The sequence below is a fragment of the Abrus precatorius genome, unplaced genomic scaffold (genome assembly GCF_003935025.1).
Source record: "Abrus precatorius isolate BTA unplaced genomic scaffold, Abrus_2018 Scaffold4, whole genome shotgun sequence".
Taxonomy (NCBI): domain Eukaryota; kingdom Viridiplantae; phylum Streptophyta; class Magnoliopsida; order Fabales; family Fabaceae; genus Abrus; species Abrus precatorius.
Window position 1 is genome coordinate 4,481,120 of NW_020874384.1, and position 22,750 is coordinate 4,503,869.

At 31.6% G+C, this 22,750-nt stretch overlaps 1 protein-coding gene across 3 annotated transcripts; it reads right to left on the reverse strand.

Moving 5' to 3' along the window:
- Positions 1 to 578: 578 nt before the first annotated feature.
- Positions 579 to 18,954, reverse strand: LOC113865618. 3 transcript variants are annotated; one of them, XM_027500302.1, is made up of 25 exons: positions 18,744 to 18,935; positions 17,129 to 17,737; positions 16,897 to 17,021; positions 16,664 to 16,758; positions 16,297 to 16,554; positions 15,572 to 15,659; positions 14,820 to 14,871; positions 12,983 to 13,048; positions 10,532 to 10,683; positions 9,661 to 9,731; positions 9,369 to 9,563; positions 9,239 to 9,277; positions 8,288 to 8,395; positions 7,548 to 7,637; positions 7,316 to 7,391; positions 6,279 to 6,375; positions 6,138 to 6,207; positions 5,715 to 5,891; positions 5,493 to 5,615; positions 4,437 to 4,520; positions 3,531 to 3,715; positions 2,944 to 3,082; positions 2,641 to 2,700; positions 1,278 to 1,349; positions 582 to 1,065 (listed from the first exon to the last, which is right to left on the reverse strand). In XM_027500302.1, the coding sequence occupies exons 2-25, from the start codon at positions 17,707 to 17,709 to the stop codon at positions 952 to 954; spliced, it is 3,117 nt and encodes a 1,038-aa protein (XP_027356103.1). In that variant the 5' UTR covers positions 17,710 to 17,737; positions 18,744 to 18,935; the 3' UTR covers positions 582 to 951. The 3 variants fall into 3 exon arrangements, with proteins under 3 accessions (XP_027356104.1, XP_027356103.1, XP_027356105.1); XM_027500303.1 differs by lacking the exon at positions 12,983 to 13,048 and having other exon boundaries at positions 579 to 1,065; positions 18,744 to 18,954; XM_027500304.1 differs by lacking the exon at positions 12,983 to 13,048 and having other exon boundaries at positions 613 to 1,065; positions 2,944 to 2,953; positions 18,744 to 18,930.
- Between the last annotated feature and the right edge of the window lie 3,796 nt (positions 18,955 to 22,750).

Below are 22,750 nucleotides of genomic sequence, written 5' to 3' on the forward strand. Positions count from 1 at the left end.
TGATGTTTGGATTTATTTTGAAATTATTTTTCGACATCTTGAGAAATTGTTAACGGATTTACACGTGTTTGATTCATATAAGCCTGCAACACGTTTTACCTCCATATGCGTAACTTAAATTGTTGGCAAATAGTCAAACAATTATTTTATTAATCTGGATTCATTTTAAGCTTAATATTGGACTAGAATTTTTAATCGTCGCGACTTGTATATTTGGATATGCTAAAGCAGCAAGCAATGTTTTAAAAGAAAAACAGAAAGCTTTCAAATTAAGACAAATAATCACTTTTATAGCATCAAAATGCCAGTTTATTGCATCGATTATTCAGACATTAACTTTTATAACGTCAGTCATCATTGAGATTAAAAGAATAACATTGTTATATTCTCTTAAAGCAAAGAAAAAAAATATTTAACATATTAAGATAATTATGTATTTAAAGCTAACGTTTTATTTAATATGTAGTACGAATTAACTACGACAATTTTAAAATTAATCCAAACATCAAGTACGAAATGAACATATTAAAACAGCAATTAAGTTGGGAGCTTCGAACATTCAGCATAAATGCCTCAAGATCAGAAGAGCGGCCGATGATGTTTAATTATTAAACACGGGAGAAAAAATATATATAATTGGGGAAATTACCCCTATTGTTAAACATGAGATTGGATATTCCCTATAAATTAGAGGTTACCTACATTTCATTACAATACAGTAAACTGATTACTCTTGTATAAGGTCAAAATGGACTTCGAAACAACAGAAACGATTTTAATGAATAAATTATACCAAATGCGCATACCCAACAGTTTGGCCAAAGATGGAAATGCAGAGGCCGCTTAAACTATAATGTGAAATCGATCGAAAGCTCTTTGCCACGTTTTTGTGTAGCGTAATACGGTAAATTGTTTCACCACGAAGCACTGGCGATGAGTTAGTGATCAAAATCAGCTCCCAAATCCAAATGGTGATTTAGTCCTACTACCACCTTCTCCGTACATTTCATTCCACTTCCTCAACTCATTCATGCTTGTTGCATCGTAGGCAACTGATGGACCCACCTACACATTTTAACAGTGAAGAGCACAATAAGCTAAATGAAGGTTCAAACTTCAAATCAAACCCTCAGTTTAAAGAGAAGCTCTGATAACAGATGCCAAAAAAATGCATTAAAAAAATACATGTAAAATTAGTCTACAAAAACACATTGAAAGTATTTTAACTTACCGTAAGCACATAACTATTCAGAATGAACAAATAAAATATTATATACCTTGGATTTTGACTGAATAAAATCATCCAAATTAAGAGGCCTTAGCACAGAAGTTGTACTATCATTGTGTTCCTGTGCAAACCAGAAGAGATAGCACCACGTGAGCAGGGAAACAAACCCAATTTAAGTAAGAGTTGGTTAAAACGTTGCAGCTACAAATTTAAACGGCTCGCAACAATCCAGGTGGAAAGAAGAGAATCCACATTGGTAAAAATAATTTTGAAATCATTTCAATTTTTTTTCTCTGGTACAGATAACCGTAAACAAAGGTTTAATCATACAAACCAACATTTGATATTAGAGGAATTGCAGGTTTGATGACAAGACAACAAAAAATAACCCATCAAGATGGAAAATACTATTTTGTACTCAGGAATTTAAGGCATCTCAAGGAATAATCTCAAGCTAGCTCTATCATTTGTTGACAACTAAACGTATTACTCTTCTGCTAATGCCTACACCCGTTTATTTGTCAGTTATTGTTGCTTTCCACTGAATAATTAAAAAATATCTATCATAACACATCTTTTTCAGTGGGGGGACTACTTTCCTCTACATGTATGAAACGATATATAGGGTAGAAACAGCAATATTGAGAATAAAAGAAGTTTGTATTATTTGCAACAGAAAAAGGAAACTATGCAGAAGAAGAAAGGTTCTTCTAATGCTCCAGAGCAATGCTCCTTACAGAGAGCCAAAGGACACTATCCCACAACTTCCAGAAAACCAAAGAACTGCCTTCCACTCACGGCTAAAAATGCTTAATTAATAAAAAACTATTCTCTCCATAACTAACTCAGCACATCTCAAACATTTCCTAATTTCTTTCTTTTCATCACATACACTATCCAATCCTTGGGCTTGGCTGAAGCTTCATAGATTTTCTTCTCCTCAGTCCCCATCATTTTACACACAGGAACACTACTTCGACTGCTATATGTACATAATTTTTTTCCTATTTTTTTTATCAGAAGTAGCAGCAAATATAAAGTTCTTAGCATAGTGGCTTCAATAGTAATTATTTGGGTCTGAATGTTTATGCATTATCAACAGCTTGACAAATATAGCAAGAATAGATAGATATTATAAATATTTTCCTGGAGATTTTACAGCATTAACAAGAACAATAATTTTTATATTAGAGGTTTCTGCTTTCTTCATCTAATATTTTCCATGGATATGGGAATCTAAGTCACCAAATATCACCATTGTGCAACGAATTTGCATTTTTTGTTATTGTGAAAATTTTTAAAATAATAGACAATGCACAAAATGCAGAAACCGCTGCAAGAAATCTGAGCTGGTTTCACATATTCATTGCACATTCATCAATTAAGAAAGATCAATTTTATGATCCCCATACCTTCTTTTCTTCCTCTAAGAGTTCTTGAACAGGTCTATATGCTGCAGCAATACATAGGTTCTGCCAAAAGTAAGCATGAAACAGCATTAGATTCATTACTTGTAAGAAAGCATGACAATCAGTGTTAGGCACAACTATGCTGGACTAGAAGAGAATGAGAGAGATGAGAGGGGGAACAAGGGAGCATTCCCAGCCCTCCACCTTAACTTCCCTTTGATCCCCTGCACACATTCCTAATGTCATCTGGCATAGTGGTGCCTAACATATAGCAGTTTCTTTTCAGCTTCACTCAGCAATATTTACCTTCAAATCACTACCAGAGTATCCATCAGTCAAGTTGGCCAGTTTGTCAAACTCAAAATCAGGATCCAAATTTTCTTGTGCAAGAAATATTCTTAAAATCTTCATTCGATTTTCAGCATCAGGTAAATCAACATATATCCTAGACAAATGTAATGCAACACAAAGCTCAGTTAGCAAATAATGTAGACTTTGGAATTTAAGTTCTACACTATCAGTACAACTTGTAGGTATTTTTATTAGATTTTCTCTAGCAGTAAGAAAAAATTAAACAATTTATTAAACTCAGCTATATAAGTATATAAAACTATTCATGAGTCACCACTTAATAGCTTAAGCTTTTGGCCTTTCAGATAGTCGATCCTTGACAATATGATTCACTTCCATCAGATCCTATGAACTATTCACATATCCAACCTAACAAGTAATGGGTACTGTGTAGCATAGACAAGACAAGGATCAAAATATATCAAGCTACAAGAAAATCAGACATAGTGGAAAATTATAATTCAGAAACGTGATAATGGCTATAAGCCTTAGAACTCATCAACCAATAATTCTAGCTTTCAAAGAGGAATGTTATAGTTTACCTTCTTGGTAAGCGACGAATAACAGCATCATCAAGGTCAAATGGCCGGTTTGTTGCACCAAGAATAAGGATTCTTTGGTTTTCTTTTGACCTCAATCCATCCCAAGCTGCCATGAACTCATTCCTCATTCTTCTAGTGGCCTCATGTTCAGAAGCACCGCCTCGAGCACCAAGCAAACTGTCAACCTGTATACATATTCTAGTCAGAAACCAAGATTCCAAGCCATGGTTAAGACAAACTGATAAAGTATAGACTTATTACAACTTGGTCAACAAAAGAAGGAAAGAAAATTGCTAGAACATTTTAGACTTTCCAATTTATTTATTTATAACTTTTGAGGGTGCATTCCTGGAAAGTGGTTTGACATTGATTAAAAAATAAATTAACTAGAGAAAAATTTATTTCATAAAATGGAGAAATAATGAATTTTAAAATCCTAAAGCATACTTTTACTCTTCAACCATCTGTGAAGAGAAAACCAAAACCAAAACCAAAACCAAAAAAAAAAATTTATGAGAAGCTGAAATTTAAATTCCTTAGTGCCATTTTCTTCCTACGCACTGAGAAATCTTATAAAAAATGTGATGTTAACAAAGTGCCAGATTTTGTGCGCAAGATATTTGAGCTTTTGATTTCAATTAAATCAATTCAAGAGCACAGACTTGTCACAGAGAAGAGAAGTGGTTAATCCTCACAAATAGTTATAGAATTTCTTAAATCACAGTTTGCTTTTTTCAGTTGCACCAACACTTTAACACGTGGAACTAACATAAAACAATACAAAAGGATTGAAAAAACTGCAAATTCCAATATAACAGAAATATAAAAACATTATATTTCTAGCATCCCATGCATGTTTTAAAAGGAAAATTAAATATGACAAAAGTTATGTATTCAGACACTCACTTCATCAACAAAAATAATGACAGGTGCAAGCTTGCTGGCAAATGAGAAAAGCGCTTTGGTTAGTTTTTCAGCATCTCCAAACCACTGCATCAGCAAAGAAACAAGTATATATATAAGATATCACATACAAAAGAACAAACTAAATACACTTTTAAACTATTGGAACAATTTACATAAGAAAATAAATTTGGGAAAGAAAACTTCAAAGGAACTTGATTTTAGAAAGACTAGTGAATTATAGACCCATATGCTTTTAATTAATTACACACATCTATCCTCCAATCCAGATTGAAGTATTTGCATTTTAGATTTGATATGGAATAACTTATTTAGTTCATGGGAAATATTGGGTGTGCCCCTTGTACCTTTCAGCAGTTTCTCATCATATTTTGAAAAAAATTGTTGGCAAGAAGAAGAAAGCTATGATTTTAAGGAAGCTACTGTTTAAACAGGTCCCCAATGTATTTGGTTGTAGACTTGTAGTGGGATGCCTTATTTTCGAGGTTGTTTCTTTTCCTTACATTTGTCATAAAATTCGATTGTGCTTTTACTTTCTCATTGATTCTTGAGGCCTTGGGCATGTTTGTTTGAAAACAATATCTTTCTATTACTAATATGCAAAGAGATTGGACTTGTCTGTTACAATTTGGAGCCACTCTGACATGCTCTTCTTTGATCCTGTTTTTCTCCAACAATAACCAAGCCTTATCCCATTAAGTGGAATTGGGTATATGGATCAATCAGTGCCATTGAACTTATCAAAAATCAAATTTTTGGTAAATCCCTTTTGAACCAAGATATCATATGATGTGTAGCAATGATTAGTGGCATATAAACTTCTATAGAGACATGGGTGCACTTCATCAATGTTATCCCTCTCCCATTTTGTATATCTTGAGTATTAGGTAGAATTAGGGTAGGATCTTATAGAAGAAAAGCAATAACAACCAGATCAGCTACAATCTAATCCTTGGGTATGTGTAAAGTAACCCCCAAATTTTTAGTTGCAAGAGGCTTATCAACTGAAAGAGATAAATGTGCCTGAATCAAAATTACCTTTGAAGTAAGGGTCGAACCAGTTATGCTGATAAAATTTGCCCCAGCTTCAGTTGCAAGTGCCTTGGCCATAAGGGTTTTCCCAGTTCCAGGAGGACCAAAAAGTAGTATTCCCTTACAGGGCTGGAAAAAGTTTTTTCCAATTTATTACACACAATAAAGGAAGAGAACAGAATCAATTTGGCAACACTGAGAATACATACAAGAAACAACAATCATTACCCGCAACAGGTTTCCATGAGAGAAAAGCTCTGGCCTCCTCATTGGAAGAATAACGAGTTCATTAAGTGCCTTCTTCACATCTTCAAGAGCACCTATGTCATCAAACTTCACCCCAATTTCACCAGGAGGTACTACAGCTGAAATGAAATTGCTCTCAAACTCATCCTTTGCAAGGTTCTGTTAAAATATTCATATGAACAAAATCAACACAAGACAAAAATCCCTTGAACTTAAAATGAATAGGAAAATAGATGTTTGGGAAACTGTACCCTATGTGGGTACAAGTCTCGGTATTTTAAGTGCACTAGCACAATAATACAATATAGTCTGACAAACACAAATACCCTACACACATTAATCACGTGCATAATTATATTTTAATTCACAACAAATAACACATAGTAACAGTTAAAGAACGCATGCCTTGAGGCTCTGAGAAGGCTTCCGTGACATAGTTTCCTGGTTCTTCAATCTTGAGATTGCAATTTCAAGACTACACAAAGAACAAACAAGTGAACCTTAAAATTCTACCCAACATATATATTAGAGTGATATGATGTATACCTTTCGCGAGGTAAGCACAATCTTTCTCCTTTAACAGAAGGAAGGAGGCATGACGACAAGTAATGATTTTTTGCCCAGCCTACCACTTTTTCAGCTTCTGAAAACAAAAGCACATAATGCACAAAAATGATGACATGTAAACACGTTTTAATCATGACAAATGCTAATGAATAACAAGGGGTGGCACTTGTTAACAATTCAGAGATGGAAAGTATTAAATGAATATAAAGCTTTTCAAAGTTCCCAACACATTAAATGCTATACTTTTCATTAAATACTTTTCATTTTTTATTGCTTAATCAGTTTCCTTAAGAGCACTTGTCAGCATGACCCCTTGATAATATTAAGTTACTAATTTGCGTGTTCTACAAAAACATTGAAATCAGCAAAATAAAAACTGTAATGCAACAAACTGTTTTCAACATCAACATGATTAGAACATGTGCAAATTATTTTCCCTCCATGTGGATTAAAGCAACAACGTTATTCCAACATTTTTTGACAATATTGCAAAAGAACACCAAAGGCTCTATTCAGCCTATGCAAATTGTTCCCCCCTAATTGGGTCCCCAACACCACCACAGTTCTTATAGGTTCTTTAAGGGGATAACACCTTTACAAAAGAAAGGGTGCAAGTTGTATAGTGGAAACAATTAGGAGTAGGAGCAGATTAGGATTAAAAGATATAGAGACATAAAATACAGGATAAAAACAAGAAGAAAACTTAAAATCTATTTTTCCCTCTTTCATCATCTACCAACCAATTAAATGCATAACTAACACTTAAATCAAATAACGCATAAACAATTATATGAGCTTCCTCGAATGTAAACCAATAAATCAAAATTCAAACTATTTTGTAGATTAGTTTCTCAATTTCAGATTTGTGTTCCGCCTCACACATCAACCACCACATTCAGCATGACTGAAGTTATGTCAATCCAAAAAGGAAAATACATTATGGACAAAGAAAAGGTGCAAATACAATGGTTGATGAAGAGAAGACTATAACATATAAGATATTGAGTGGAACTAACTTTGCTTTGTCAAAATGATCCCATCAGTATTTACATGCAAAAGGTCCATGCATGACAGCTGATGTTCTTCGAGCACCTGCAAGATGAAAATTCAGCAACAAATTATTGATATTGATTGTGTAAAATACATAACACAATAGCATACTTCAAGGGTGACATGCATGACATACAAGTATATATATCACCAATCATCAGCAGGTAACAATAAGTGCTTCAAAAACTAGAGAACTACCTTCCGTAATACATTCAAATTACTGCGTGAAGTCACAATTTTCCTATCTTCCTCAAGCTGTTTCTTGAATGTTGCAAGCAGATTCTCATCCTGTAAAGTGACATACATAATTTCAGATGAAAAAATACAAACAGAGAAAATTGATGTGCAGAGCTATTAGAATCATTTTCATCAAAGTGTACAGAAGTTGGATGCTTTTTAATTCCCAACAAAAAACCTTAAAAGGAACCATACAGCCAATCATATGTGAAACCAGAAACATTTATATTTTGATTTCAAGGAGAATTATAAGATTTTCAAAGTATGCCTTTGAGAAAGATAAGTCAATATCATGCTTAGAAGAAGGGAGAAAAAATCTGTCATGAATACAAGCATCCAAATTTACAAAGCCAACGACAAGATGAGCAAAAAAATATATTAAAAATTATATAAAACCATATATGTAGAAACATATGCATATAGCACACATAAGCCACATACTTTTCTATTACGATAATATTCCTAATATATGTATGACTAGTCTTAATGAATAAAAATATCTTCAGCAAGACTTGCATATTGTCATTTAATGTTACTGTTCATTATTGTTCTGATAGTAGTGGCAGGGATAGTGGCCTGAGATGTTTAATCTTTAAATGTTTCATACTTAAGCTCTTTGACAAGTACTAGAATCCTTGAAGCAGTAGTAGTTTGTAGTAGTATAGACAAAACTATTTCCTTCCGTGATTCAACCTGGTTACCTTAGGTGGATGTATACACACAGCATTAGAGAAGAGCTTGTTAATTTCATCATCTTCTGATGTCTTTTCCCCTTTAAATCCCTCAGTCAACCGCTTCAGAGAAAGAGGCTGTAAACAGATAATAAAAAGAATTCAATAATCGGACCATACAAAATCATTTGCTTATTTACACAATGCCCCAAGTGCACCAAACTGTCCTGTTAGCATTTTATTGACCACTTGTTTCAGTATCCATATTCAATTCAACAGACAATAAATCAGACATGAGGGCAGATTACAAGTGCACTTAGGCACGACAGAATTGGCCTTTAAGAATCTTATAAGATAATTAACAAATAAAAAAATAATACCAGAACATTTGCAACTGTAGCATACAGCCATAGAAGAATCATGTATCTAACTGAAATAGCTCTCTTCTAAAATAAGCAAGGTATCAATGATGCATATATCTGTCACAGAAAGAAAAGCTAAAGAGAAGACCTCAAGCAGATCTAATGCATTCCAAAAAAAACAAGGTTCACTAAAACATCAAGCATATAATACCTACAAAAATTCCCATAAGATCTATATTTTCACAGACTAACAAAAATGATGGCAAACAAATTACCATAAGTCAGCTGCACAGGAGCATGAACGCAATTTTATCATGACATCAAAGCAGATGGTTTTTATATTGTAAAAGGAAAAATATAAAGTTCCAATGAAATTAAATTTACCACTATATCTATAGTCACTCTAAAAGAGACTCAAGCAACATCCTACGTGTATTATCAAGAAAGAAAGAAAGAATGTGCATTTCAGGGGAGGAAAAAGTTCACATCAATTCCAATCATGAATAAATTCAGAGACATTACATTTAGCAACATACTAAAGGTCAATGGGATCCAGGAAAAAACAATGGATAGTAATTTAAGGGAATGATAAAATTTGTAGGAAGATAAACATAATTACCAGCTTAGCAACACGGCCAAAGTTTGGAAGTATCATTGTCTGTCAAGCATCACATATGATTAAAATCAAAATAAAATTACCATTTGCAAAATGGACATAAATGCACCTCAAAATAACAATTGAAGCTTACAAATTGTTCTTTTTCCTTTGATCCTGACTGGACTTTGTTTTGCCCACAAATCAACACTATGGGGCCAGATAACTTGTCAAACATCTCCTCAACCTTGCGAAAAAACTCATTTCGGTTGGATTTTGGAACTGATTTATGTAACCACTGTGAACTGTCTGGAAAATAGACAATAAGAGGTTGTTTGCAATGCAAAACCTGGGAGAGCAACAGTCAGGTTTATTATCAGTAAAACAAGACTTGGTTATCTTAATATGAGATTTCACATAAATTGAAAAATTCCAGAACACTATACCTCACATAAAGCCTCTACTGCTATGTAGCAATCATGTGATTGAGCATCAAGATCATTCTCAATGTCCTTAACTGTTTGCAAATTAAAATCTTAGTTTACTTACAGTCAAAAGAAGTAAAGAACTAAAATATTTTCACATCAAAGAGAAGAGAGAGGGTGGGTGGGGCTCAAGTTCACATACTCATATCAAAGTCACTAAATCTCACAGGTATTATTCTAGAAACTCTCTTTAAAGTCCTAAAACAGAAACTACTACATCAACGCTGATAATAAGTTATAATTTATAACAACTAAGGGCCTGTTTGAAAAAGCTTATTGAGGTAGTTTATGACTCATAAGTTTTTTTAACTTATTTCAATAAATTTCTTGATATAACTTATCAAAATAAGTTGTTTTCAGCTTATCCTAATGTGCTTCATAGTTAAATTCATAAGAAAAGATATCATCTAAAAATAATATTAAATAAGCATCTAATTAAGTTGTATATCCAAAAGCATCTTAAATCCATTTTTTTCATACACACACACACACACACATATATATAATTCTTATTTGTAATATATTTTTGTTAATTATTAAAATTAAGAAAACCAAAATTGCACATAAGTAAAATTTAGAAACTAGAAACACAGTTAAGCCTGCAGGAGAAAATTCTACAACTTCAGGAAGATAAAGGACATTTTCTGATTTCAGAGATGGTGTGATGATTCCATATTGTATGGTCTAGTTGATAAAGATCTAAGTTAAATTGTTCAAAATAAAATATGAAAACAAAATATATCAACAATCAACTATATATATATATATATATATATATGGAGCTAGCTTTAAGAGTTTAGAAAATTGACATTTTTGAATAAAAAAATTGTACCATCTATCCAATAAATTGGGGATTTTGTACGATCAGCACTAAGGTTCTCCACTTCACCGTCATTGACCCTATCTTCATTAATATCCAAGATAACAGCAACCTGATCTCCATTCACCTCATATACTTCTCCTTTCTGACCATTAGTTAAAGGCCTGCAATATATCCACATTTGATTAAAGTGGTAAAAAGAATGACCTGCAAATTATGAGCATCTCTAAAACATAATTCTCAGTCGCACCCAATATGTTGTGTACGTGACAAAATATTTTGAAGAATAACATTAAAGGAAAACCAAGCCATATTTTTACGCACACCACAAAAAAATGAATGTTAGACATCCTAACAATTAACAGTACTCCTCAGCATCAGAAATAAAAATCAACTACCAAAAAAAGACAATAAAAAATATATGTAGAAAACAGGTTTAACTTTTATAACCCTCAACATATAATATTTTTCCATTTGGTCCTCATTGTTAAAAAGTTTTAATCTAGTTCTTGTAAAACTTTTTCATTTTTTCACAGTTGCATTGTTAGTCTTCTATCAGTGTTGTTTGCACAAAATTATTTTTTAATTACTTTCCACTCCGTCTAAATTATCACAACTTTTCATTTGGTCCCTCCAGATACCATGAGTTTCTCATTTGATTCCTCATTTTTAAGAGTCATATGGGCACTTAATGGGTAAAATAAACAAAAGTCTAACAGAGTGACTGCATGGGCATATAAACTTTTTGGCTAAAATATTCATATGGTCATATAATTGACACTTGTTTGCAAATTAGTCCTTGAAAAAAAAAAACATTTTAATCCATATACAGGTATTTTGTGATGCCTTAATTCCTACCATTTTAAGACCATCAGAAAAGATATTATTCATTAAGTTCAGTATTACTGAGACACTAGCATTTTTCTAACACTGTTACAGTGACTGGGACAAAAGTATCATAAAATACTCACGAATGAACCAAGGAATAAAACATAAGGTTTTTAGGTACAAAGACTAATTCATAAATGAGTGTCAACTATAGAAACCAAATACATATTTTAACCAAAAGACTTTTAGGAATAAATAACACTATATTAGAAATGAGGGACCAAATGGGGACAAAAACATAATTTAGCCTGGAAAAAAATAAATTAGTTGACCAGCAAAAAAACACACAAGATCACAATTTATGATAATTACAATTTTGCAACAAGCACATAGAAGGGAATGCTACATTACATTTGAGGCACCACATTTCATTTTCTGAACTTTAAATACTTTTTTATACACAAAGATACACATGGTCAACAATACACATCAAAATGCAAGTAAGCCATTGATTGGGCTTTTTCCCCTGTTAAAAAAATTACAAAATGAATAATCAAACCATCCCACAGATGCGGTCAGATGATGTAAAAATTAATAAAAAATTCAGGAGTTACCAAAATCCTCCTACTGCAGAAGAAACATGGAAATAGAAATAACAAAATCAACCTAAAAGAGCACTCAATCCCTCTGAATATCTGACAAAGAAAACCCTTAAACAGCTATGAACATAATCAAATAAACCCACAAAGAAGTCAGGAAACTATCTATGCAAAGGAGATTTATGGGCAGAAATCACTGCCTGAACTTGCATTTAACTCAAACCTATTACTACATACTGTCACAAAGAAAGCACAACCACAATACCTTATCCTCCTTCCTTCTTGTGAAACCTCAGAAAACGGTGTTGTGAAAGGACAAATATAATGCTAACCAATTAACAGTAAAATCCTAATTAACACAAATACATCCAATTATTCCTAGTCCACACACCCATTATTACTCCAATTCCATGCTTCATCACTTCATAAAGAAACTCACATTATGTTCTCACATTAATCACATAAAAAGAGAAACATAATGATAGCAGGCAGATATCTCCCAATTCAAAGGAAAATAAAATGGACAGCCCAAGAAAATAATTATTAGACAATTAGAAGATAGAAATAAAAAACAGAAATCATTTGAACATTGACATTTACATTGCATTAATATGACCAAGGACAGACTGCACATAAGAATTGTGTTTTAACCAGTTGCATAGGTAGAGAATAGGAAGAAGAGAAAACATACAAAATCTAGCATGGTTCAACCTATACGGATTACTAGGCCTACGTCCATGGGCAGAACAGAGAGGAAATTCACTATCACTAATGCAAATTACAAGGACTTACAACACTCTACATTGTACAATCTAAATAGTGATTATAGGACAGTAGGATTCTTTGTAGGGTCACATTACATGCTTTTCCAGGTCAGGCTACGTGTCAGGTTTAAGCTCAAATTAAATGCAAGCCACTTCATGTGTTATTATCAATATTTACATATTTTGAAACAAATTGGCTTCAGGAAAATGGCGAAAGGTGAGAGGCATTTAACAGTTTGACTTCTACACATACAGATGACTTACCAACCCACCTGCCATGTATAACAGTATAAGCATTAGTAGGACCATCAGATGTCAGTATCTTCCCCAGTAAGATCCTGTGATAAAATTATATATGCCAATGTCAGGTGAGTGCTAAATGGGGATGATACAATGGTTTTACAAGAAACAGCTGAGGCAACTCTCCTAGAACCAGCCAGCACTTCTGAAAATATTTGACAACCTGCTAATTGTTGTCTTAGAGGCTTTCTTTCAAACTATATTATATTTCAAGTTTCAGTACAATGGTTTCAATTTTTTAATTTTCGACAGAATGTGGGTTTTATAATTACTTAGGCACCATGTCCCAAGACATTCCTCAAAGTTACTCGGCCATAACTACATATTACGCAAAAGTTATATGACTTGCACCCACTAACTGAGCACATGCATCAAACACACTGAAGTGACTAATCTTAGAACTTATAACAATAAAAAGGCAAAACATTGTTTAAAGAAAAAAATAAAATAATTCACCAAATATGGCATATATAATTCCACCCAAGATAAACCAACAAGGACAAACAAAGACATCTAATAAAAAGAAACTGTACTCTATACTTCTCTCTGATGACAGAGGAAAATATCAAAGTTGGCCACTCAGAAATCAGATTATCACATGAAGAACTTCTATTTTTGGTTCTCTAAAGGATTTCAATGAATCACAAGTTCTTAAATCTTAATACATAAGTACAAGATATAGTTTCCTAAAATCCTAATATATGGAAAGAAATCAGTATATAAAAACCCATGGGAAATTGTTTCCACTTTCCAATTTTACTCTGCAGATTCAAGAATTCCAACAGCATAAAATTGAAAAAGAAAAGCCCCCATCTCACAAGATTTGGGATCCAATTAAGTCAAGTTTACCCCCATCCAACATCACCACTACCTCCTTTATAATTACCAATAGTACCACTGTTAGTCTGTTACAATTACCACCAATCCACCATCATAGCCACAAGCACAAAAAAGTGTAAACAGTATGATAATCATCTCTACATCAGGCCCACGATCATTGTCATTATTTGTGTAATATTAAATGTCTTATTAATGAACCAAAAATCCATTCCTTTTTATATTTTTTGGAAGAATGGAACTAAGAATCCCATTCACTCCTCGCATTTGACGCCCTCAAATCAAATCCTTGAAAGCATCACTTATGACATTGGCAGTGCATCGTTTATGCATTTATATGGTGTATAAATGCCTGCATTAACGAGGGATCTCTTTACTCGATTGTCATTACATATTTTTTTGTATCCAGTTGTGCTTATGCCTTTTGGCCTTTTCTATGGTGTTCTGGTTCCGTTCTGTTTCAAAGGAACTTCACCATCTGATTTGCAAATAGTGAATATATTATTATATATTATATATCCTCTTTGGCTATTTATTTTCTTTCATTTCTTCAATTCATGAAGATATTTATCATCCCTCAGTTGCATTATTAACATTTCTTCTTTCTAAAAAACTGAAGCAATAATCTATTCATTTCTACTCCTTTTGTTGTTCTCATCATCAAATTGTCTGTCAGAATGTTTAAAATATATAGTTATATGAGAAAAATGTTCCACAATGATTTATCAAAATCAGTCATATTGATTTATGCACACAATGATTTATGCACACTGAGACACGCTTTACTCAATAAATCAAATAAGTGTTTCCACAAAATTGCACAGTAAGCAAGTTTATGTACACTATAAGACACACTTTACTCAATAAATCAAATAAATGTTTCCACAAAATGCAATTTTGTGGAAGAGATGGATCACAAAGTATGGGCTATATTAGGAATAAGCGGGAAAAAGAAGGAAATCATTTTAATACCTATCATCAGCTGTAACACGAACAGATGGCCCAATGTACTTCACACGGTCACCTAAGAAATGTAACAAAGCAGTAACGCAGATATTCACATTAATGCTAATACAAATGGGAAAATAAAAGTAACTAGCTTAGAAGATGAATAGTTAAAGGTTTGCAAGATCTTCAATTCATTCAATATCATAAGCATAATAAATAGAAATGTTGTTATCTTCCAGCAAAAAAAAGGCTGCAACATATAATTAATTTATGGGCGGGCATTGTAAAAAGTGGCCTACGGACACTAGTTAAAGAACAACAACAACTAAATCTTATCTCAATAGGTGAGGTTGGCTAATACTAATTAAAGAAGCGATTATAAAAAGTTTTTATTAGAAATCAAATTAAGATGCATTGGTATCATGGTGAGAGTGCATTTATAATACTTCAAAAGAAAAACTTTCTATTTTTTATTCCTTAACCAATGTCTTTAGGACATTCTTTAGCATTCTCCAACTTATATGCATAGTAAATCTATTCAAATTTAATAATGAAATGACTTTGCTATTTGCAAGACATCAATAAAGAATAGGCAAAAACAGTTCACCATGCCTGAGGTCTAAATTTCATAATAATTGGTTAACTAGCAGAGTTATAATTCCGGATAGGATGAAGACAATTGACATCTTAGTTCTTCTTGCAAGTAGATAAAGTTAAAAATCACATTTAGCAAGTTCATACGCATTATCAAAGTTCCAGCTAGATGAACATGTTACCTTTTCTTAGCTGGCATCCAGATTTGTCAGTAGAATTGACATCATTAGACGTGGTTGGCTCAGAACTCTCAGATTCTCCGGACACTATCTGTCAAAAAATTTGGGGTAGGGATGAGATATCAAACAATCTGTAGTACCAAAATGAGTTCAAAGTTTATTTATACTCCTGTATATTAATAATTTTTGAGAGAAGAATAACATGTTTCAATTAAGATAACTACCAAAAATCTATCCTTAAATTTACTTTAGACAAAATTGTCATCACTGAAATACCAAAAATCAACTTCAACTCTCCTACTTAAGTATAATGCAACAACAACACAAGCAAACTTTCCCTTCCTCAAAAATAATGATCTACTCTTTTTCAACCTCACTTAGCACATATGATCATAAAAAATTAGAAATATGTGTTTCATAACCTTATCAGTACAAATATAAGATACTCATATAGAAAGGAAACTTAATAATCTTTGCTAGCAATCAAACAACACAAATACAATCATTGTGTTGATGGAATAAAACTAAGACCCTTGGGTGACTTTTAAAAATAACAAACAAATAGATTTGCCTTAATATTAGCATTAGAATAACACTTTTTAGATATTCATTAAGTTCTGTTATAAGCACTGAGTAAAAATTTCCACAGTTACCAGATACTAAATTTTATCAGTCACAAATTCAAATAAAACACCCATTACCCTTAAAAAAGTTCACTGTATATACACCTTTTCAAATTCTTCAACATTGTAAGGGACAAGTTTCCGAAGAACAGCCGCTTTAACATTCTTAAGGTGTGCTTCAGCAGATGCTACTGCATCTTCATTATCACTTGCATCTGACTTTGCCTCAGTACTGCTAGTCCACTCTTCTTCATTACTAGCATCATGATCATCCTCATTTTCAGACTCCAGAGAACCCTCCTCCCCAGATTCTGCATTATCACCATCAGATTCATAGTCCGATGATAAATCATCATCAATATCCTGCATCACAATTCAAACAATATAATTTTCTTTTGCTTTCTGGCACCACTGCTATTATTCTAAGAAATCATTGCATAAGTTAAAAATTATAAATTCTTCCAAGACTTACATAAGGAGCAAGGATGCTGCTATCAAGCACCAACAAAGGAACTTGTAAATCTTGTGCAAGAGCTCTAACTAATCTCTCACGATACAGCTCAGTCCCTGAAGATAAAAAGACAACATCAACTTGGGACAATAATAAAAATTCTGGGGTATAGATATTGGTTGAAAAGGCATCCAAAATAAAGATTATAAATTAAACAGAATAACAAGGAAAAATTCATGAAATTAATGACAGACCGGGAATGCTCTGAAGCAATATTCTCCCACTTGAAGATGTGAGGCGAGTGCCAAAAGCTGAAGCAAATTTATTATGTCTCAAATAAGAAACAGCACATTCCACAAGAAGATTTTTGGTATGCTCACTACAGATGGAAACATAAGACATAAATCCAGAATGAATTTCAGATAGGAGAAGACTTTAAAATTGAAAAGGAAAAAAACACAATGACTACGAATAATAAGTAATTACTGAATGTGATAAGGAAATGTGTCCCAGGAAATGTTTAGTTTCTCCCAAGGAATAATTCTTCTCATAAACTCATTTTTAAACTTATCCCTTCTGGTCAAAAATGGTGATTCTCTCCTTTTACTTTCTATAGCAAGCTTTTCATTATTAAGCCATTCCTCTTGTTCCTGTTCTCCAAGTCGTGCATGGGTGTTGCAGTACTTGACATCTTTTCCTAACTTCTCTTGATTCTGTCCCTTATCAAAGTTAGCTCCATTGTTAACATGTACGTGTTTATCCTCACTTGCATTTCTTCCATCACTTTCAGAACTATAAGCATGTAACTGAGTACACTTAAGGCATAAACTACTCCTTTTGTCCAGACCAGTAAAACTATTTCTAGATGAAGTATGCCTACATGAATCTGAACCTAAAAGATGTTTTCTGATGATACTGCAATGTGAAGAATAATCTTTCAAAGTGGTCTTAGGGGACAAAGATTTAAAGCATGGATGATCAAAGAATCTTGGCCTAAAGAAGTATTTTGATGGATGCAACACTAAGGCCCATCTCCGATCTCTGCACTGTATTCTCCTCAAGTACATTGAAATTATTGTCTTTCTCCAACTTGTGCTGCAGAAGTATTCCCATCCATTAGATAATTTAGTCATAAAATCCAAGGTTCATTATTCAACAGTTTTAACAATCAAACTGCAATTAAAAGCATGGGAACACAGCATCAAACGGATTTCTATAAGACAAAAAAAGCGTAGAACATCTTAAAATAGAGAAACAAACTCATTTAGACACTTAAGCATGTTTGTTTTCCTTTCTAAAATCAGTTTTCTGTTTTTAAAAATAAAATATAAACAGAAAACTGCTTTTAAAAAGGGAAATAAACATGCTCTAATATTCTCTTTTTTTCTCCGCATAAGACTACACAAAGAGTGAAAAAATAAATTCCCATTATTTTTTTTTCATCAAGTCTAATATAACCGGAAATAATATATTATGATTTTAAGGCAAACCCACTCTCTTTCCAAATTAAAGAACTGCCAAATTCTAAGTCAACAACACAATGACAAGACAAAATTCAACTCTTAGTGTGTGTTTGGAAACACATTGAAAAACCTACAAACGCGGATCCAATGCAGAAGCCATAATTAGTAGCATTAAAGTAAATATGAATCCGTGGCCAAGAAAACGTGAATCCCAACACGCATTTAGTAATCCTCCACTCACATGACACATGAAATAGCGAATGCTTAAATTGCAACTGAAAGAGGCTAATACAGTTCTTACATACACGCTGATAGTATAAGAATCAAACATATGCAAAGTAAACACCGACAATTTCCATATCAAAATAAGCCATCAGCGACAACATTATCAGAAAATAAAACAAAAGCAATCGCGGAGGAGATAGAGAGAGAAAAGGACCTTGCATTTAAAAAAAAATGCACTCCAGAAGTGCCAAAAGTTATGTAGAGTTCAATTTAAAGGATCTAAATACAGTATTAAATATTTTTTTTCAATCATAAGACATGAGTAATAAAAAGAAATTAATGAACGTCAAAATTGAAAAGAGAAAACACAAGATCCAATCAAACTCAAAACACAGGGAGAGAGGGAAAAAGACCTTATTAGATGTGTTAGCGTGGAAGGAGAGCTCAGAGTGTGGCCATAAGACAGAAAGTGTAGAGACGGTAAAAGAGGGAGCGAAAGAATGTGCGAGACGAGCGTGGAGAAGAGATAGAAGTTGGAAAAGAGAAGGTGTTGTGATTTTGCGTTTGCGTTAATGAGTGCAAAACTTAACTTCACAACGTGTGCGGTGTTCCACTGTTTCCTCTTTCCCCTCGTTTGTCGTAGGTTTGTTGTTGTCTTAGAAAGTTGTTGGCCCGGTTTCAGTTGAGGCCCAACTTAGGCCCGTATTTACTCATGGTCAAGTGCTTTATTCTTATGACATTAAAATTTGGATATGAGGATACCACATCTCATAAACTCATGTTTTCATTTGTTTAAGAATTGAAATCTATGTTGACCCAAAAAACAATAGAATTTTTATAATGTATACTATTTTTATATAATTGATTTTTTTCTCATATTTAAAATTGGAAAAGGAAATAAAATTACATTTTTTTCTCATATTTGAAAGTTGACTCTCCTTTTTATCAATTTTATAATCAATGCTCTAAATTCTTTATTTATTTATATTATCATAAGCTATTTTTTTTATAATTATAAAGATTAATTGATCAAATGATATAACTGATAAAGTCACCTAGAAACAAAGAAATTGATTAAAAATAACAAAAAAGTTGTGAAGTAAAGAAAGGAGTGCAAGAAATACAATACTAAAAGAGAAAGACAAAATAAGTAACGAAAAAATCATTGAGTAATTGAAAAAAATATTTAATACTGTATTTAATAATAATAATAATAATAATAATATGATACATGACTATTATAAGAATGAAAGATACAGAAGATTAGTTGACAATAGAAAAAAATTAAAATAATACTAACCTAACATATTAATAAAAATGTATTATCGTCAATCAATTACTAATAGTTTTGCCTACTAAATTTATTAAATGATTTATCATTTGAATTTATATTAATTAATAACTAATATTTTATCAATTAAAATTAATTTTATAAACATCAATTTCTAATAGTTAAAAAATTATATAATTTATATATGTCATATATAGAGCTGTCAAAACGGGCAGCCCGGCCCGGTCAGGCTTGACCCAATACGGGTAGCGGGCTCAAACGGGTCAGGCTTAATTAGTTCAAGGTAAAAATGAGCTTATATTTTTACTGCCCAAGCCTTACCCTATGCGGGCTATGGACTTCTACGGGTTGGCCCGACAACTTAAATAATTTTTTTTTCTTATTTTTGTAACATGTCATTTTTTTTACTGTTTTTATAATAACAAATTATTATTTTTATTACTATTTTTAGTGTTTGTAACATATCATGTTAAGCTAATTTTGCAAGAATTTAATAGACCACTCGTTTTTTATGTCCAATTTTTGTATTATACTATTTATTTATTTTTTTAAGTTGTAAAAGGCCACTGATTTCTTTTTTTTTTTAATTATTTTTGTAGTGGTGCAAAAGTATATAATTTAGACTTGTAATTTTAGGGTTTTACCCGCATGGGCCAACCCGGTTAAAGCCCTATTGGATACCAGGCTTATTCGGACTGGGCCAAAATGGCCCAAGATAATTTCAAGTCTTATTTTTTAGAGCTCAAACCCGTCTATTTAACAGATTTTTTGGGCCCAATCTATCGAGTTAGCCCATTTTGCCGGCTCTAGTCATATGGAACAAAAGGAGAGAAATGAAGAGCTTGAGAAAGAAGACAAAAGAGAGAAATTAGTAAAATGTATTTTATTTTAAAAATAAAATAGAAATTGTAAAGAGGAAAAAATTATGTTTAAATTTAAGAAAATGACAGAGAAGAAAATCTATTTAATTTCATAAAAAAAAAGGCAAAATTTTTAGTAACAAAAGGAAGGAAAATTTTTTTAAAAAAATATTTATATTCAACTATAAATTTTTGCACACATATTTTTTAAAATTTTTTTGATTCAAACCGCAGAACTATTAATTTTTATATTAATTTTTTTAATGTTATTATTGATATTATGTTTATCATAAAAACTACTTAATTATATGTTAAATTTGATATTAATTTAAAAGTTCCTAATAGATTTTATCTTAATAGATTAAGTTTATAAAAATTAATGTAAATAAAATATAATAGTAATTATTATTATTATTATTAGTTTGCTATTTAAAGAGGCTAAACGACCTAGAATAAACTACAAATACAAAGAGACCTATATGTCCAAATGTCCAGTGCATCAAGACACAAAAAAGAAAGCAAAGGAAGAGAGACCTCATAGAAATAAGAAAATTACAAGGACTCCTCTAGGCCTAATTTGGCTAAATTATAAGCACATTGGTTAGTCTCTCTTTGTATATGGCCAAATTTAATGAATTTAATAATATATTTTAACAAATCCCTAATTTTCTTAAGCACCTCAAATAAAAGATGAGACTGAGATTGAATATTTCAAATTAAACAAATACTCTTCTTATAAACACTCTCAATCCAAACAATATGGTAGCCTTTCTTTATAACTTGTTGAATCCCATAAAAGATGCTCCAAAGTTTAGCTTCAAGGAGAGGATAGTGGCCAATTTTGCTGCAAATACTGATTAAAAAATAGCCTTTACTATCATGGATCATGCCTCCATAAGTAGCTTCACCATGAGATAGGAAACAACACCATCCAGCTTCAGCTTCACATGACCAAGAGGAGGAAACATCCACTTGACTCTTGTTTGGTCATCCACCAACGTAGGAAGGTAATTTGGATTGCCTCTATAGCAAGAAAACATACAATGAAAATTAGGTTGAAGAGAAAAGTTTTAGAAAATAAAAGTATTCCTATCTTTCCATAAGTATCACACAATGATCCCAAAAATTTTATGTCAATTAGATAAATTAAATAATAACAAATCCATTGTTCCTTTACTAGAATAAATACACCCATTATTGAGGAAAGATAAAATGTTCTCAAACTATTTTGACATAAAACTAGTCTCTAAGAACATGCATAATGGTTTTAAGAACATCCCCACATCTAGTATAAATAGGACAATTAGTCATGCTTTTTTTTTCCATCTTTCCTTGTTAGTAAGAAGTTTCTCATAATCCATTTTCCAAAGGAAAAAAAAACTATTTTATAAGTGTCATCCTAAAGTCAAATTAACTTAAAAACCTCATGGCTATAATTAGTATTAACTTAAAAACCTCATGGCTATAATTAGGATCATGGGTAGACCTATACAAAATCTAATAAGCTGACTTTATATTAAAAAAAAAATACCATTACTTGTCTTATTCCAGAAAACTGAATCTAGACCCTTAGGTCTAGCAAGACAAGTAATAAGATCTATTAGGGGTTTTCAAAAAATCTAATTTTATAAATCTAATCCATAACCAATGTTAAATTGGTTTTAAAAATCTAGATCCATATTAAATTGATTTTTTTATTAACTATATTTGTGTAACCAGTTTAGTGTTTAAATCCATTTTCTAAAACTGAATTTTTTTTAGTTATCTAAATCCATATGTATGAAGTAATCTTATATCTTTATTTATTAAATTTTGGCGTTATATTAGTTTACAAAATTTTATTGTAACTACATTTTATCACTAATATTTTTTTTATTAATCTTAATTCTTATAATTAAAATTAAATATTAAAAATAATTAAAGATATTACAATATAACAAATATTTTTAAATTAATTATTATTGTTATTTTTATATTTATATTTATTTTTTAATTTTTAAAATATTATAACATAAAAATTTTATTATTATTTATATTGATAATTTTTTTATAGGTTTTAATTTAAATTTTTACTATAAACTCTGTTATAAAAATAAGTTAAAAAATAATAAATATTTTATATTGTAACGTCTTGAATTTTGTAATATAGTTTAATTATTAATATAAGTGTTTACATTGACTTTCTTATATTATTATTAATTATTATGTGTGTGTGTGTGTGTATATATATATATATATATATATATAGGGTGATGAGAATACATGTGTA

Excerpts from the sequence above, each read along its gene's own strand:
- LOC113865618 (XM_027500302.1), bottom strand. The coding sequence starts at position 17,709 with ATGTACTTGAGGAGAATACAGTGCAGAGATCGGAGATGGGCCTTAGTG. Across the intron at positions 7,392-7,547 it reads ATTTGAATGTATTACGGAAG|GTGCTCGAAGAACATCAGCT; the intron begins GTAGTTCTCTAG and ends TTCATCTTGCAG. Across the intron at positions 3,083-3,530 it reads ATTCGTCGCTTACCAAGAAG|GATATATGTTGATTTACCTG; the intron begins GTAAACTATAAC and ends ACATTTGTCTAG.